The following is a 15,378-nucleotide window of genomic DNA, read 5'->3' as shown; positions in this document are numbered from 1 at the left end:
GGGGGGGGAGGAGGCATAAAACATGTAAAACATGAGCTACAAAGTTCAATGAATGGCAGCTTTAAACAAACATAAGTTTGATTTTAGAAATTCATCTTTGGGAAAACAATTCCACAATCAACAACAATCACATAGCAAAATGTAATCTCCCCAGCCTGTTAGTTGGAAAATCCTGGCATGATTATCTATTTTTCCTGGGTATTCTCCGCTAATAACCCTTGATGAGCAACGTGGACACAAGCTCAATACCCTATAACCTGTTGATTGTGGACATGTGGACATTTCTTGTTAGCCATGTTTGGGTACGCTGACAATCTGTAAACCCCGTACTCCATTTTTCCTACAAAAGTGAGTAACAAACGTGTTAAGTAAAATTATGAAAGGAAGTAAAGAAAGTAGGAAGATGGAGGAAGAAAATTCTAAGTGTTAGAAATACTTAGTCAAGGGTGAGTTTTTGATAATATAACAAGTGAAATTGGCGAAATATGGAAGCAAAGTATAGACATGCGTTGATGGAGAAGTGTGGACACATGAGGTTGCGTGTATAGCAACCAAGGCTTGTAGAGGCAAAGTGTTAGGCAAGGATAAACTATGCGTTGGTACTAAGGATGAACGCATGAGTTGAAAGGCATGATGCGTTGATAAGGTCACGAACAGGAAAAGAGGCTTTCTAATTCTTTAACGGCAGCCAAGGGGCTTGCGAAGGTATTTGGGCACTGGGAGTTGGAGATGCACGCACTAGACGATCGTGTAGTAAATAAGTGGCGCTACACGATGAGGTATGCGATCGTCTAACAAATGACCGGTGCTACACGATGAGGTATGCGATCATCTAGCAAACGATCGGAGCTACACGATGAGGTAAGCGATCGTGTAGCAAATGCACGGAGTTAAGCAATGCAGTAGGCGATCGTGCGGTAAAGTGCAGCGCTAGACGATACGAAGGGTCGCGCTAAGTGATAGCGCTATGCGTTGGACGATAGCATTAAGCGATGAGACATTGGCACTGCACGATCAGCATCAGCGCTAGACAATGAGCTGCACGAAAAACGCTAGACGATAGGCGTTGGGCGCTAGACGATGGAGTATGCGATGTGCGCAAGGCGTTGAAAATCGATGCACGCTAAAGTTATGCTATGAAACAAGGAAGGCCTAACGCTTGGTTGATATGATAAGACTAAGCTACGCGTGGGTTAGGATATGCATTGCTTAGGAAGTATGCGACCAAAGGAGGGACGCAATAGCCTCTAAGTGAGTTATGCGTTACGCAGATTGGGCGATGCATTGTGGAGGAGGCATGTGGCCATGTGGTTGCAAGCGTTGACTTGGAAGCTGACCCTTGCTTCGATAACCAAGAGGAAAGGATCATCTTAGTGATTGATCAGCTAAGCCAGCTGTCATACTCAAGTTTGATATTATCCTTTAAGGATGAGGTGGCAGCTTGATGTTAAAAGGAGAACATACAGTTGCTAGTTTAAAAGAGAAGCTCGACTTCAAACAGAGGTTTTGAGAAATTCGCTCGTACAAATGAAGTAATTCTAGAGCCATTAAAACCCTAAGTATGTCTAGTTACTGAGGTTGAAATGTAAGAGGGAGATTCTAGCAGAATCGAGCTGGAGAATGAAGAATCCGACTGAAGGTAAAATTCTCGGGTAAGTTGGGCCAGTCTTGATGATCTGGGGATTCCTGCTCAACCACAAGGAATTCTGTGCTAAAATTTTAAGTTAAGCTTGCTAAGACATTTTAGAGAATGTTTGTAGAAGGAAATTTCTTGAGAAAATTCTTGAAAAGTTAGTTATTAAAATTGAAATTTAAATCTGGAATCTTGAACAAGCAGGCAGCTGCTTGGGTTGAACAAGCAGGCAGCTTTAAGGGTTTGAAGATGATGCTGAGTGCATGCGTTAGAGGTTAAATTGACGCAAGGATGCGTTGAGAGGCATTAGACCATGCAACGCATATTGAAGCCATAAGCACAAGTGCTGTGTAGGCATTAGATCCTACAGGCAGGCGTAGGTATTAGGCGCAAGGTTGCATTGAAGTTTATAGGTGCAACCGCATGAGGCCTGCGTTGATGTGCCATAAGACAGGTGCATGAGCTGAACGATGGGCGCAAAGGTTGCTATGCAATTGTCCATGGGCACAATCAAATGAACACATGGGGCATGCGTTAATGTGCCACAAGACAGGCACATGAGCTAAACGATGGGCGCAAAGGTTGCTATACGATGGGCCATGCGATGGCTAGTAGGCGTGGGCTGAAAGCTTGGTCGCATAGGAGGCTTGAACGCCTAAAGCAAGGCACGGACGCAAGCCATGCATGCATGGTAATGAAGTTGCTGCCTAGTCAAGTTAAGGCCTAAGAATTTGGCTAAGTGTTCAATGCATAGTGAGCATATACATGAAGAGGATTACCAAAAACATTTCATCTTAATAGCTAAGCGATCATGTAAAAGTTTGTGGGCGATCGTGTAGCGAGGAAAGAGAGCTCTCGAGAGTGGGAGTTCGAAGACGCTGTCGTGGAGAAGCCATCACAGCGTGTCGCTCATCGTCTACTTCCACTAGGAGATCGTGTAGTAAAGCTCAGTGATCATGTAGCACTTGGTAGACAATCGTATAGTAAAAGGTAAGCGATTGTATAGGTTTTGAGAAGGCGATCGTCTAATTGTAATAGCTAAGCGATCGTGTAGGAGTTTGTGGGCGATCGTGTAGTGAGGAAAGAGAGCTCTCGAGAGTGGGAGTTCAGAAGACGCTGTCATGGAGAGGCCATCACAGCGTGCCACTCATCGTGTACTTCCACTAGGCAATCGTGTAGTAAAGCTCAGTGATCGTGTAGCACTTGGTATATGATTGTTTAGTAAAAGGTATTTGATCGTATAGGTTTTGAGAAGCGATCGTCTAATTGTAATAGCTAAGTGATTGTGTAGTAAAACTCAGTGATCGTGTAGCACTTGGTAGACAATCGTATAGTAAAAGGTATGCGATCGTATAGGTTTTAAGAAGGCGATCGTGTAATAGTAATAGCTAAGCGATCGTGTAGGAGTTTGTGGGCGATCGCAGAGGATTTAGTAAGCGATGGAGTGACTAAACATACCTTTTTTTAATTTGTTAACCTACCCAACCCTAGCCGCCCTATGGTGTGACCAAAGAAATGATAACCAAAATTCCTACTTTGCCCTGCTCTAGATCTCTAATTGAAATTTCTCACTTTCTTTCATTTCTTTCTTAATTGATGAACCTCTGATTCCTCTTCTCAGCGTTGACATGGCACTGAATTTTGAATTCTCCACCCTTAATTCCCTTGATTCCCTCGATTCCATGTTCAACTTCTCCTAATCATCTTCCATTTCTACACTTCTCTTTCTTCTTTTTCCTTCCCGGATGGAACCTCCCGTCGGCAATAAGTTTTGCCTTGGTCGGAACCTCGTGTCAGCATTCGGGGAGATCTATCTTGGTTTGTCTGGTTTTTCTCCATTCCAGCTTCTCATTATGCTGCTCTATTACAACAACTAGATTTTAATGCTTCAATTCCATCTGCAGGTACTAATATACAGACGAATGAAGAGGTTGCAATTAAACTCGTAAGTCTTCCGATCTTAATTCAACACTACGATTCTAGTTCCGCCTACTCTCTCTCTCTTCATTCGCTTAAATGCGCTTATTTTCCCTTCCTTTTCCCATTCGGGGTCGACGTTTGTGGTTCTGAACTCTATGTATGGTTGTATTTACCACGAACTATTCCCTTAATTACTGAGCCAACAATTGAATTATACTTAAGGTGCTTCGAACTTTGGTTTTGTATCAGATATGCCAATTGGAGATGTTTTGAATGAGAAGAACATTGATGTGTAAATTGATGTTTCTGTCTTCTTAGAATAGGAATGATTTATGTGGCACTTAAAGCAAATAGTCAGAGTTTTCTGGTTTAGTTGAGTGGAACGTTGATCCTTTCTGGTTATGCTACTTAGAGGGATAGTGAATGCAAAGAATTTTAATGTTTGAACCGAGGTTGCTATCTTCTTAGAGAAGCAGTGATATATGTGTTACTTGGATAAAATAAAGCAAATAGATTTGTGTGTGTGTGTGTGTGTTTAGTTGGGTTTGGATGCATAATTATTTATTCATTATGTTGAGTTGAATACTGTAGTCTTCGTTTTCTTTATGAGCCAGTTCATGTTCTTGGTAAAACATAATTCTAATTTGCTTTACTTTTCTCATGTACAGGAAAATTTCAAGACGAAGCATCTTCAGTTGCTTTACGAGTCTAAGTTATACAGAATTCTTCAGGGAGGAAGTAATGAGATATTCTTATCCTCTTTTTCTTTCAAAAAAATATGATTATTATTATTATTATTTTCATGTAATTGTGACTTTTATTGTTGATGATCTGAAGTTATTCTTACATTTAAAAAATCTGTTGAACACAATTGGGATACCTAATGTAAGATGGTTTGGAGTTGAAGGAGACTACAATGTTCTTGTAATGGATTTGCTTGGTCCGAGTCTTGAAGATCTTTTTAACTTCCGTAGCAGAAAGCTTTCTTTGAAGACAGTTTTTATGCTTGCAGATCAAATGGTAGACTTAATTAAGTAAATTGACATCTAATGTGCATTTTGTCACTTTGCCGTCTACTACAATTCAAATAGTAAACATGATTTGGTTGTTTGCCCAGATCAACTGTGTTGAGTTTGTCCATTCTAAATCCTTTCTACATCGAGATATTAAGCCGGACAATTTTCTGATGGGGCTTGGAAGGCGTGCAAATCAGGTACTTGGTTTAAAGTTCTTTGAATTTAAAATTCATCCAACTTCTTTAAATCTTGATAAATTTTAGTTTGTCAAGGCATACAAAGATAGAGCATGATGTAGATTATAATATGCAGGTTTACATCATTGATTTTGGTCTTGCTAAGAAGTATAGAGATAGTTCTACCCATCAACACATTCCCTATAGGTTATAAGAGTTACTATATGTTGCGTTTACCTATTCTTCATGATTTATTTTCTTCTGCTTTTTTTTTTTTTTTTTTTTTTTGTGGAAGTCTTTGATAATTGTTCCTGGTTGTAGAGAAAATAAGAACTTGACTGGGACGGCAAGATATGCTAGCATGAACACCCATCTTGGGATAGATAATCATTTTACCCATATTTATATTAATAATATTTATTCTCTGATCTTGCCGTTGTTATATGATTTGCGGCTATCCTTCAAGTATTTAACCTTGAAATATTTGATAGTCAAGTTGCATGTTGGGTTGTTTTGGCACATATTAATAATTGTATGTGACATCCACTGGTTGTGAAGTTGTGGCCACCTAGAAGAATGGACAAAAATGAATTAGAGATTGTGTAATGTAAGAATTAGGACAGAAACTCAGCATGAGCACACTTGATAAACCTATATTTGTAATGAGAAGCACAAAATTGTTGAATTGTTTTATATTTGCCACATTTTGAAGCTTTCAAATATAGTGAATTATATGAGGTGGAGATTTGATGTATTCATTTTTTTGGGAAATAAGAAACGGAGTGTTTAATTGATATTTGAGAGATAACAATAGAAATGTAGAGTATTACGAGGAAGCACCCCAAGAAAGACAACCCCTCAGGAGTGTTGCAAGAAAGTACATCAAGAAGTCATATAATGTGTGATAAGTTCTACTCTGTTCACTCAGTTAACATGTTAGCCTTCAGTGATTGCACGGATTCCTCTTCGTCAAAAAAAATCTCCAAACTACTATTGCTTTAACGATATCCCTCCATAATACCTTAGGTCTCATTTTAAACCAATGAACACATAGCCTTGAAACATCCTCCCAAAGGACTACTGTAGTAACAACAATAGGCACATGGCATGTAAAGGGAAAGAAATTCATTTTGAGAAAATCTGTTACATTTAGTGTTCTTTTGAATAATCCCCTGTGTTTTTTACCCTGATCTTCATAAGTGTTTTTGCTTCATGTATTTGTGGGGGGATCTTCCACCCGCATTATCTAAAATGAACAGAATCCATGCACAAGCACAAAATATCTATGTTTGACATGATTGACACCTACATTTTCCTTTTTTTGGGATGCTGTAGATACCTGTCTAGGCCATCTAAATAGTCACTTGTTTGGAATTAAGGTTCTCCTTAACTTCTATATCCAAGCCTGAGAACTATTTTATCGTTTTTCTCTTGATTTTATTAATGTAGTAAGTGCTTATTATCACCTTTTATTGATCTGGCCTTCTTTACTGACAATATGGGTTTTAGAGCAAAGTCGAAGGGATGACTTGGAGTCTCTTGGTTATGTGCTTATGTACTTCTTAAAAGGAAGGTGATTAGTTTTTGCCACTTTGTTTTTGTTATCTATTATAGCTCTCTGATGCTAGTTGATTTAGAAATACATCTTCTGTTTCTGGTAGTCTTCCCTGCAGGGACTGAAAGCAGGCACCAAGAAGCAAAAGTATGAGAAAAAAGTTTCTACATCTATTGAGGTAAGTTGTTCTCAAATGTAAATTTTGGAGCATTTTTAACACTACTTTTGTGTCTTCAAGAATTTAATTATTTTATAGGCATTATGCCGTGGATATCCACCAGAGTTTGCATCATATTTTCATTACTGTCGATCACTTTGTTTTGATGATAAGCCAGATTATGCTTATCTGAAAAGAATATTTCGTGATCTCTTTATTCGTGAATGTATGAGTTTTTCTTTCATAGTTCATACTTGCAGCTTTTTTTATTGTTTCCAATCGTCTATTATTGAAATCCTATTTGTTTTGTTATTCTTGGTTTTCTTGCTACAGGTTTCCAGATCGATTGTCTTTGACTGGACCATTTTAAAGTATCAGCAGTCACAGCTGGTCACTCCTCCAACCCGTGCCCTAGTTGGTTATATGTGACTTGCTTTTATTGTGCAACTGTGCCCTTTCTTTTAACCGCACTGAGTGTACTTTTTTTTCTATAGGGTGCTGGTGTTGGAACCGGTTGCTGGAACTAGTTCTAAAATTCCTCCTAGTATAGCAAATGTTGATAGACAGACAGGTTTTCTTTTGGTTGTACTTTAAATTTTCGAGAGGAGGCAAAACTAGCTGGGATGTCTTTGATGGATTCATCTAAGCGGAGGGCAGAATTATAGTCCAATTGCCAACGATACTGCAGTTCCTAAGGACGCTATGGTACGTTTAACAATTAGTTACGACATTAATAATTTTAGATTTGAGAACCAAACTTTAAACAATCATGAATTTCTAATAGAACAAACAATTAGGAAGTTTCAAATTCAGAACGATTTAACCAGCCTGCTGAACAATTAGGAAGTTTCAAATTCAGAACAATTTTAAGAAGCCTGCTGGATCACATGGTCGCGCAGCCGCTCGTTCTTTGAGTGCAAACACCAGGACCCTTTTTGAACTTGTTTGTGTTCTGTTTTGCACTTGCATAGATATTTTCCACATGCTTACAGTCGTGCTCTTAACTTATCGGTTTACTGCTGGACGACTAGTTGAGAATGAGTAAAACAGTATAGTAGGCTTTCAAACTTGTTTCTGAGCTAAACTAACTGACGTCTTGAGTTGTCCTTTGTGCATTGCAGTTTTTAGGTCCTAATATTGTAGGGCGATCAAGTGGATCATCAAGACGTGCTGCAGTGTCGAGCAGTCAGGATCCTTATGTGGGAAGTGAACAGGATCCACACCGGTCGCGAACAAGAGATGCTAGTCCTGGGGCATTGCACAAGAGCATGAGTGCACAGAGAAGCCCACCAGTTGGACCGGCAGATCCAAAGAGATGAACGTCTGGAAGGCACACAGGACATGGACATGTAAAGAACTATAACACGGCTTTGAAGGGGATCAAAGGACTGCAGTTGGAGACTGATGAGAGGGTCCATTATTAAGAAGCTCACTTGTACAAGGATTTTCTGGTGTGGGACTTCATGCATTTGCTGCTCTAGAATTTGGAGGGATTTTTTCTCCTTCATTTAAAAGGGGTGTGGCGATTTGGAAACATACATTTACGATTCCTCAGACAACAAACCCACAATGTATTTATTTGGGATTTGTTATTGTAAAGTCCATCTTCACAAATTGGTCCCACTATTTAAACATACATTGCATCCATCCACATGCCTTCTCCCTCACTCCCGCTCACCTCTGAACTTCGTTGCTTGTTATATTGAAACGTAAATTGCGGCATGTACATGCTATGTTTTTTGGTTTGCCTTGAAAGAAGTTATTTTCTTCCATTTACGCTCCGATCTTCAGTCTCTTCTAACCTACCTCTAAATTTAAGTCTCTTTACTGATAGAAACGTTGTTGTGTTTGAAGACTTAATATCTACCCTGCAATAAACATACAATGAATTGGAACCTTCCTATAAATTAGCCATTTTTAACTGCTTGAGTCGCATGTTGAACGTTTGTGGAATTACAAAATACGCCTAGATCAATTTACATATACAAGTTTAATGAAACTCTAACCATAAAACTGGTAGGAAACATTGAATTGGATCTCAGAAGGTGAAAAGAAAGAAAAGAATACAAAAACTTGTGGTTAAAGCACTTGGGGATTTGGTTAAGGAAAGAGGGTGGGCTTGCTATGTTAACCGCACACACTCGAGTGTAAAGCTTAGTCAATCCCTTTGCGGTTCATCAAGTCATGATAGTACAGTAACACGCTCATTGGTTGACCAAGAATGCTGAATATGAACCAGAATATCATGTTCCCAACCTGACAATTGAAAACCAAATATATCATAAAAGAAACAGAGATCTACATACAGAATCTACCACTACTTTTCATAGATATTCAGCTTTATAGCATTAAACTGAATACTTTTCTTATCAATGCACTCTACATGAGATCTGAACTCAGATAAAGTATCTCTGGCATTTACTTTAACAGACCACAAGTTCACTTTTAGGTAATGCGAACTTGAATAAAGTTCTCTTATGGGTTCTCACTACAATCAACGCCAAGGTTTGATCAAGTGGAATGCCAAACTATAAGGACATTGTAGCAAGAACTATTGACCTGTAGAGCTGAAAGTGATACCGTGGTTGAATTTGGGATTTACAAACTTATTAAGAGACTGAGGCCATGTGTGTTACTTTCCTCCAAAATCCTAATATTTATAATTTGATGTTTCTAGGAAGAGAGTGGCATACCATAGAGTTTTGGAACATATTTTGTAGGTAATTTGTTATCAAAACCAGCGGAACCTACATCAAGCAAGAAAACAGTTGAAGCAAAGAGCAAAGAAGAAAACAGGGGACCAATGAATTCATGTCCAGCACAAGGGGCTATCAGGTGAAATTTCATAACATGATGAAGTGAAAATATTGACCTGAAACATAATTCCAATAAAAGCCCAGAGCTTGAACATGTGGCAAGGAACAGCAATGCACAACTGCAAAAATAAAAACAATAAAAAATTCAAATAGAACACAAAATACGAATTAACCGTCCAGCAATCTGCAAAATTGTACTCAATAATCATGAAACTTTTTTGTCAACACGACACCGTTCTTTGAGCAGCGAAGTTTGAAGAGGCAAGTAATGGGCAATTCCATAGATCATAACACTTGAAATAGATTCAAATGCAACATTTCAATTTTAAATTGAGATAGGAGGACACAATTTTACATTTTTTTACAATTGACAAATACCAAGTACAATGATTTTTTTTTTAATATATATCTTTCTTGAACTTTTAGCAGGACATGCTCATTAACAAAGTGAAGACTTGAAATGTTACCACTCAATTGTTTGCATTAGAATTGAGGCCATAAGCTCAATAATATTTCAAAGGAGTTGACCGTTCCAAATCATTCAATCACGGTACAAGTACAAACAAAACTTCCCTCATCAATAAAGCATAGCAAACAAAACTGTAGAAAAACTAGGAAATAGAACACCAAGAAAATGAAAAGTATTATACCTCATGGAATACTGCAGAAACTAGAAATGCAATTACAACTGCTACTCCCTGCACGTGTTTGGTGAGAAAAAAAAAATACAGCATTTCATACAATAATTTTTTATAGAACAATTAATGAAATTAATGGTCAGTTCACACATGAAATTTTCAGAGTTCAGTGATTAGAAACTGATAGAATACAAAGCATTTTGTAAGACTAGATGAACAAAGTCAAATAATGACAAGATTACATTAAGTTGATTGTGGCAGGTTTACAATTAGCTTACAATATATTGTTCAAAGCTAAGAGAAGTCTCAACTTGTCAGCAATCAATATAACAAAAAGATTTATAGTCCGTCCACTTAGAATCATGTTGAATGTTATCACATTGGATGTATAGATGCCAAAATTCCTTGGCCAGATCTAATACTTTTGTTGCCTACCCTTGTGCTATTATTTAATAATTGTAGATGAATTGGTGATTAATTGAAGATGAAATTTCAAAATAAAGCATCTACCTAACAGAATATTTTGAGTTATGAAATGAAATCATCTTTTGGGTGCTGAGATCACTGAGCCTTAATAGACCATCCAGTTGTGTTCATTTTTCTTCAGTATCCCATGCGTTATCTCTATCTCTATCGAAAGTAACAAATTGCAATAAAATTAACATAACCATCTCCATCCATTTGTTAAATAAATGCAACCAACTTAAATTTATCACGAAGAATAGGGGAAGGAGGAGCTTGAAGTATTCATCAATTTAAACCTTTTCATGCATCTTTTTACCATATCAGTAAACAGTGAAATCAACATTTGAAGGCCAATATGATAAATATGTATTGAAGAATGTCCATACATGGAGCTGAGAAAGATATACGTGGTAAGAATAAAAAATAGCGCAAAGTACAGTGTAAAATTTAGTACCTTCGGTATCCCATTCCTTAGGCATGGAAAATAGATGTGGCGAACCATCCATTTGTGGACAGGCTGTTTACAGAAGAAGTCAGATCAGTCGTACCATTAATCTCTCTCTCTCTCTCTCTCATACACAGTTAATTTCAAACACAATTAGTGACAGTACATGGGAATTAAGTGGGTGCATGTTATACAAGTACTTTGCAAGTATTGATAGTATTATGAACTAAAAATATTAAACTAACAGTGAAAAGACAATGAAATTGTTAAGAAGACATGCCTCATTTCAGTATATCATGATTGGACATTATGATAGATCACAGTTGAGAAAGGAAATCACTTCGAAAAAATGTGGGTTGAGAAACATACCATATTCCACATTCTCCAATACTGCAGCCATGGTGCAAAAGGAAAGATCCACACGATCAAGACAAATAGTTAAGATTATTTCCCTAGAAAAGGGAAAAGGTGAAGAAAGCGTAAGAAATAATTTTTCACTAAGCATATATATGTATAACCTCTTCAACTGTTTTGGCATTCCACCAGTCCTTGTAAAACTCCCGATCTCCAAAACAAAGAAGCTCCGCCAATATATTTAACCTATCAGGTGCAATCATACTTAGTAATTTCAAAGCTCAACCAAGACTTCATCCAAACTGTTCTACCCTACTGAAAATACATACCAAAGGTGGAAAAAGCAGTAGAACATGCAGAGCCAAACATATAAATTTGGCACAGAAAGCTTTAAGATCCTCTCTGTAGCATACAAAAGGTTACCCTTCAAAGGGTGTTGAGAATTTTTGACGATGGGATTTATGTACTACAAGATAAAAATTTGAAACACAAAAGATCCATCAATTTATGCAGTTTAAGAAAATAAGACAGAGCTGGGGAATTATTAAGATTTAAGAGTAGAAAACATACCTGTTCAATAATGAAACCCATAACCCCTGTGAATATTATTAACTTAATAAATTGTCGAACTACCCAACCCTTTCGTATGTGTGTTGTTCGTGGGTAGCTTGGCTGTAAGAACAATGCAAACATTTCCCGTCAACAGGAATAAAACCCCATCACGATGGGTAAAAAAAAATCTGGACAAGCAAGCTACACAGTGAATAAGCAATTATATACACATGCTAATTGGCAGCTGATTCATGAACTTAACAAAGTCTGCAATACATTTTCTCATTAACAAAATACCTGATAGCATAATGTTGGTGCAAGCATAAAGTAGACCAAACTCTTGAAGCTAATATTGTGAGGGTAGTCTGAATCCAGAGAACTAGGCACGACATCTCCCTAAAGAAACAACTTTATGGCATTAGGACAGATAACAAATCATCAAGCATCATGCACAAATAATGATAATATACATATTTCTAACCTTACCAAAGAATGAGCAGGATAAAATTTAAGAGCATAACTTCAAATAGACATGGAAAAACCAGTAAAAAGTAAGCTATCTAATCAAATCTGGCTCTTGGCTCCATTTCCTCAGTTCTATGCTTAGATAAAGATGTTCAACAATATCCTTCTGAACAAGAAATAATAACAATATTCACAACAATAATAATTGAATAAAACACCGTAATTTAGAAGTAATAATCTTAACAAATCATTGGATACTATTTCCTACATAAAAAAACAATTTGTTCAAGGACCAATGAAAGGAAACCAGATTGTTACCTGATCAACTGATCGGGAAATTTTTCTCATGTCATGATTCGTATGGGCATATGAAACCAATTTCAACCAGACAATGCATGCAAAGAGCATCAAGGTTACACCAGACAAAACAGCAGAGTCAAACCTGCCCAGTTTAAAGTCACAAAATTAGATTGTAGCCTTCAAATTTCAATCACATAAATTCAGTTAGGATCATAGAATCTAGCATCATTCCCATAGATAAACAGTAGTTTACATACTCCAGAATATCTAGAAAGCAGAGGAGACTTAAATGGTATACTATTTATGAAAATTCAATTCTAGAGATTAAGAAATAACAGTGTCAACATAAAAGGCTCCTACGAAATTAAATGCCGACATGCCCTTCCTAATTATACAATAGATAGTGAGAACGTTGATGATAACCCAATGAGAAGGTTTTTCCATCTTTATGCATCATTTAAAGCTAGACTGCATAGCTAAATGATAGGCTGTCTCTATTTTTCTCATCAAGCAATTTGGATCAGTTTTTACACACAATTGTGAAAAAACTGCGAAGAGATATGCATAAAACATCCATAATGAACTATCTTGTTAAAGTCAGGACGGTTCACCTCTCTAAAAGGCTTACGTCAACGTTAAAAATATATGATAACATCAACCCTCTTTTTACTTATATAAGAAATTTCAACATGTTAAAACATAGGTAACAATATATAAAGAAAACTAGAAATTATCTTAACATCATTCCCATTCAGCTGATGATTCCCAGTGAGTTGCCAAATGTGCCAAGTAAACCATAACTGACCTAAGAATCATAAAAACTGGATACAGAACTGCAGCTGTGGTAATAACGATATGAAGAAAAATAATAACCTGCAATTACAATTTCAGCCATTAAACATCTAAATATCATATATACAGCCAAAATCTATCCAAAGAAACGATTATAATCCTGAAAAAGTAAAGGAAATAAAAGAAAGAGAGAATTTCCCATAGAGTTAACCATGAAAACGTACAGGCTCAGATATATCTTTCTGTGAAGCCAGCTTCTCAACAAGAAAGGCAGAAAGGGGGAATACAGGGAGAGAAAGGCTGCAAGGGCAAGACATTGTCTAATGTCAGAAAATAATTTGAAATGCATACAAAAATAAATCAATAATAGCATATGCATCTCAATTTAGTAGCAAAAGAAACAATAGAGAACTTACCAACACATTAGAAGTGGCCAGTCTCGCAAGGATCTTGAACTAAACCAAAAACCAGTTTGAATTAACAAGCCATACTGCAGAAATATACCAAAAGAGAGGAAAAGAGAAACTACATTAAACCTAAGAGATATTACTCTTCCAGAATTGACTAAATGGGAAAACAATGGAAGAAATACGTAAAAAACGACAACTGAGTGAATTTCACTTCTTCTACGTTGTTGTGAGCCAAGTTTACATAAACAGAGCATAGAGGAGGCCCACCTTCATAAGATTCTCAATGATTAGTCTGCTGTTTACCGCGACAAGCACTACTATACAGAGGTTGAACAGACCTGCGTGGCTCTGCCATTTAAAGTTAATAAAATTATCAGCATTATATATATCCCTTAACCATCAGATCTGATCTAAAAACTTAGGCCAGAAATAACACCGCATGTTAACCATAGTTCCCGAGAGTATGTTATACTCAATGACAATGCAAGATAATTTGTTCTCATCACAGAAAAATTCCTCCGAAAAGCAGTCGGCCTAAGCACGATTTCACTTAGAAACAGAAACTCTAACTTTAGATAGCTGTTTAATGATTCCGGGCTCCAGCTATACTATTTAAGCCTACTTATGATATCTAATAGGAAGAACGGATATAAATGCGATTGTAATGGTGAGTTCAATTATATCGAAGCTAAAATAAACAAGAATCTCCACCTACCTGTCTGAATATCGCATCAGAGCTCAGAGGACTTTCCTTTACTAGTCTATGAGCCGGAGCAGAAGGCCTGTAAGCAAATCTCACAGCAGAAACATCAGAATTGGCTTTGTCTCGACTTTCGTCCTTTTCACCATGATCCTTCTCCATTTCCATTAGATTTGGATTTTCAGCAGGGTCACTTCGCTCCTTGTCCTCCTCAAAGCTCTTGGGAGCCGATAAACCATTATCAACTGCATGATCTGGAGGCGAAGTATCAGTCCCACGAATGTTCGGTCTCAAAATTGTATCGGACTGAACTCCAGCGGTGGTGGTAGCAGTCGGTCTCCTACGAAGGAAGCGGCTGGCATCCAAGTCGCTTAAAGAGCTATCCGAGGGGGTTGTACTCTCAAGCGTATCGGCGATCGCCATCAAATGAAAGAAGCGAACACAGCAACAATAGACGGAATAAGAGAAAAATTCTGGAAAAAGGAACACAAATTAGAAAAGTAATGAAGCGCGCATAAACAGTATACAAAGAGAGAGAAAGAGCGGGAGAAAGAAAGATTACATAGTCGGTGAAGATATGAAGGCAGAGAGATTAGAGAAGAGGAATCCCCGAAGAACACCAAAAATAGGAGGTATAAGAAGAACAGAGAGAGGAATTTCACATTCCAAAGAAAGCAATTAAAGAAGCAAATAGCAATTTGAAGAGGAACAGACTGTAGAGAAATGTCAAGAATCTAGAGATGCCACAGCTTACAAATGCGCAACGTGGTGACGAACCAATAGAACTATCACCGCTTTTTGCATTCATTATTTATTTCCTTCCCCTAAAGCTAGAGAGATTTTCAAACCAAAGGTTTATTATTTATTTTTCTAAAATTATTATTATACTTTATTTTGAATAAAAATGGCTGGGTACCAACATCCCTAGTTTAAAATAGACCGTTGACATATTTATCTTATAATACTTAAATAATATAAAGTATT

At 37.2% G+C, this 15,378-nt stretch overlaps 1 protein-coding gene and 1 pseudogene across 2 annotated transcripts; one reads left to right on the top strand and one right to left on the bottom strand.

Annotated features, from left to right (window-relative positions):
* Positions 1-3,378: 3,378 nt before the first annotated feature.
* On the top strand, positions 3,379-8,204 carry LOC120079836 (casein kinase 1-like protein 1; annotated as a pseudogene).
* A 133-nt stretch (positions 8,205-8,337) lies between these two features.
* TAG1 (membrane bound O-acyl transferase (MBOAT) family protein) lies at positions 8,338-15,285 on the bottom strand. Of its 2 annotated transcripts, XM_039034261.2 has the most exons (17): positions 14,957-15,285; positions 14,410-14,867; positions 13,962-14,042; positions 13,701-13,774; positions 13,509-13,584; positions 13,298-13,365; positions 12,511-12,634; positions 12,025-12,123; positions 11,746-11,847; positions 11,505-11,641; positions 11,340-11,421; positions 11,191-11,211; positions 10,831-10,893; positions 9,924-9,971; positions 9,330-9,392; positions 9,151-9,204; positions 8,338-8,713 (listed from the first exon to the last, which is right to left on the bottom strand). In XM_039034261.2, the coding sequence occupies exons 2-17, from the start codon at positions 14,815-14,817 to the stop codon at positions 8,612-8,614; spliced, it is 1,602 nt and encodes a 533-aa protein (XP_038890189.1). In that variant the 5' UTR covers positions 14,818-14,867; positions 14,957-15,285; the 3' UTR covers positions 8,338-8,611. The 2 variants fall into 2 exon arrangements, with proteins under 2 accessions (XP_038890189.1, XP_038890190.1); XM_039034262.2 differs by lacking the exons at positions 8,338-8,713; positions 9,151-9,204; positions 9,330-9,392; positions 9,924-9,971 and adding an exon at positions 9,978-10,541 and having other exon boundaries at positions 14,957-15,226.
* Positions 15,286-15,378: the final 93 nt, after the last annotated feature.

Source organism: Benincasa hispida, chromosome 6 (genome assembly GCF_027475165.1).
Source record: "Benincasa hispida cultivar pf3 chromosome 6, pf3_genome.v1.1, whole genome shotgun sequence".
NCBI classification, from domain to species: domain Eukaryota; kingdom Viridiplantae; phylum Streptophyta; class Magnoliopsida; order Cucurbitales; family Cucurbitaceae; genus Benincasa; species Benincasa hispida.
This window is presented reverse-complemented; position numbering and strand designations above follow the sequence as displayed.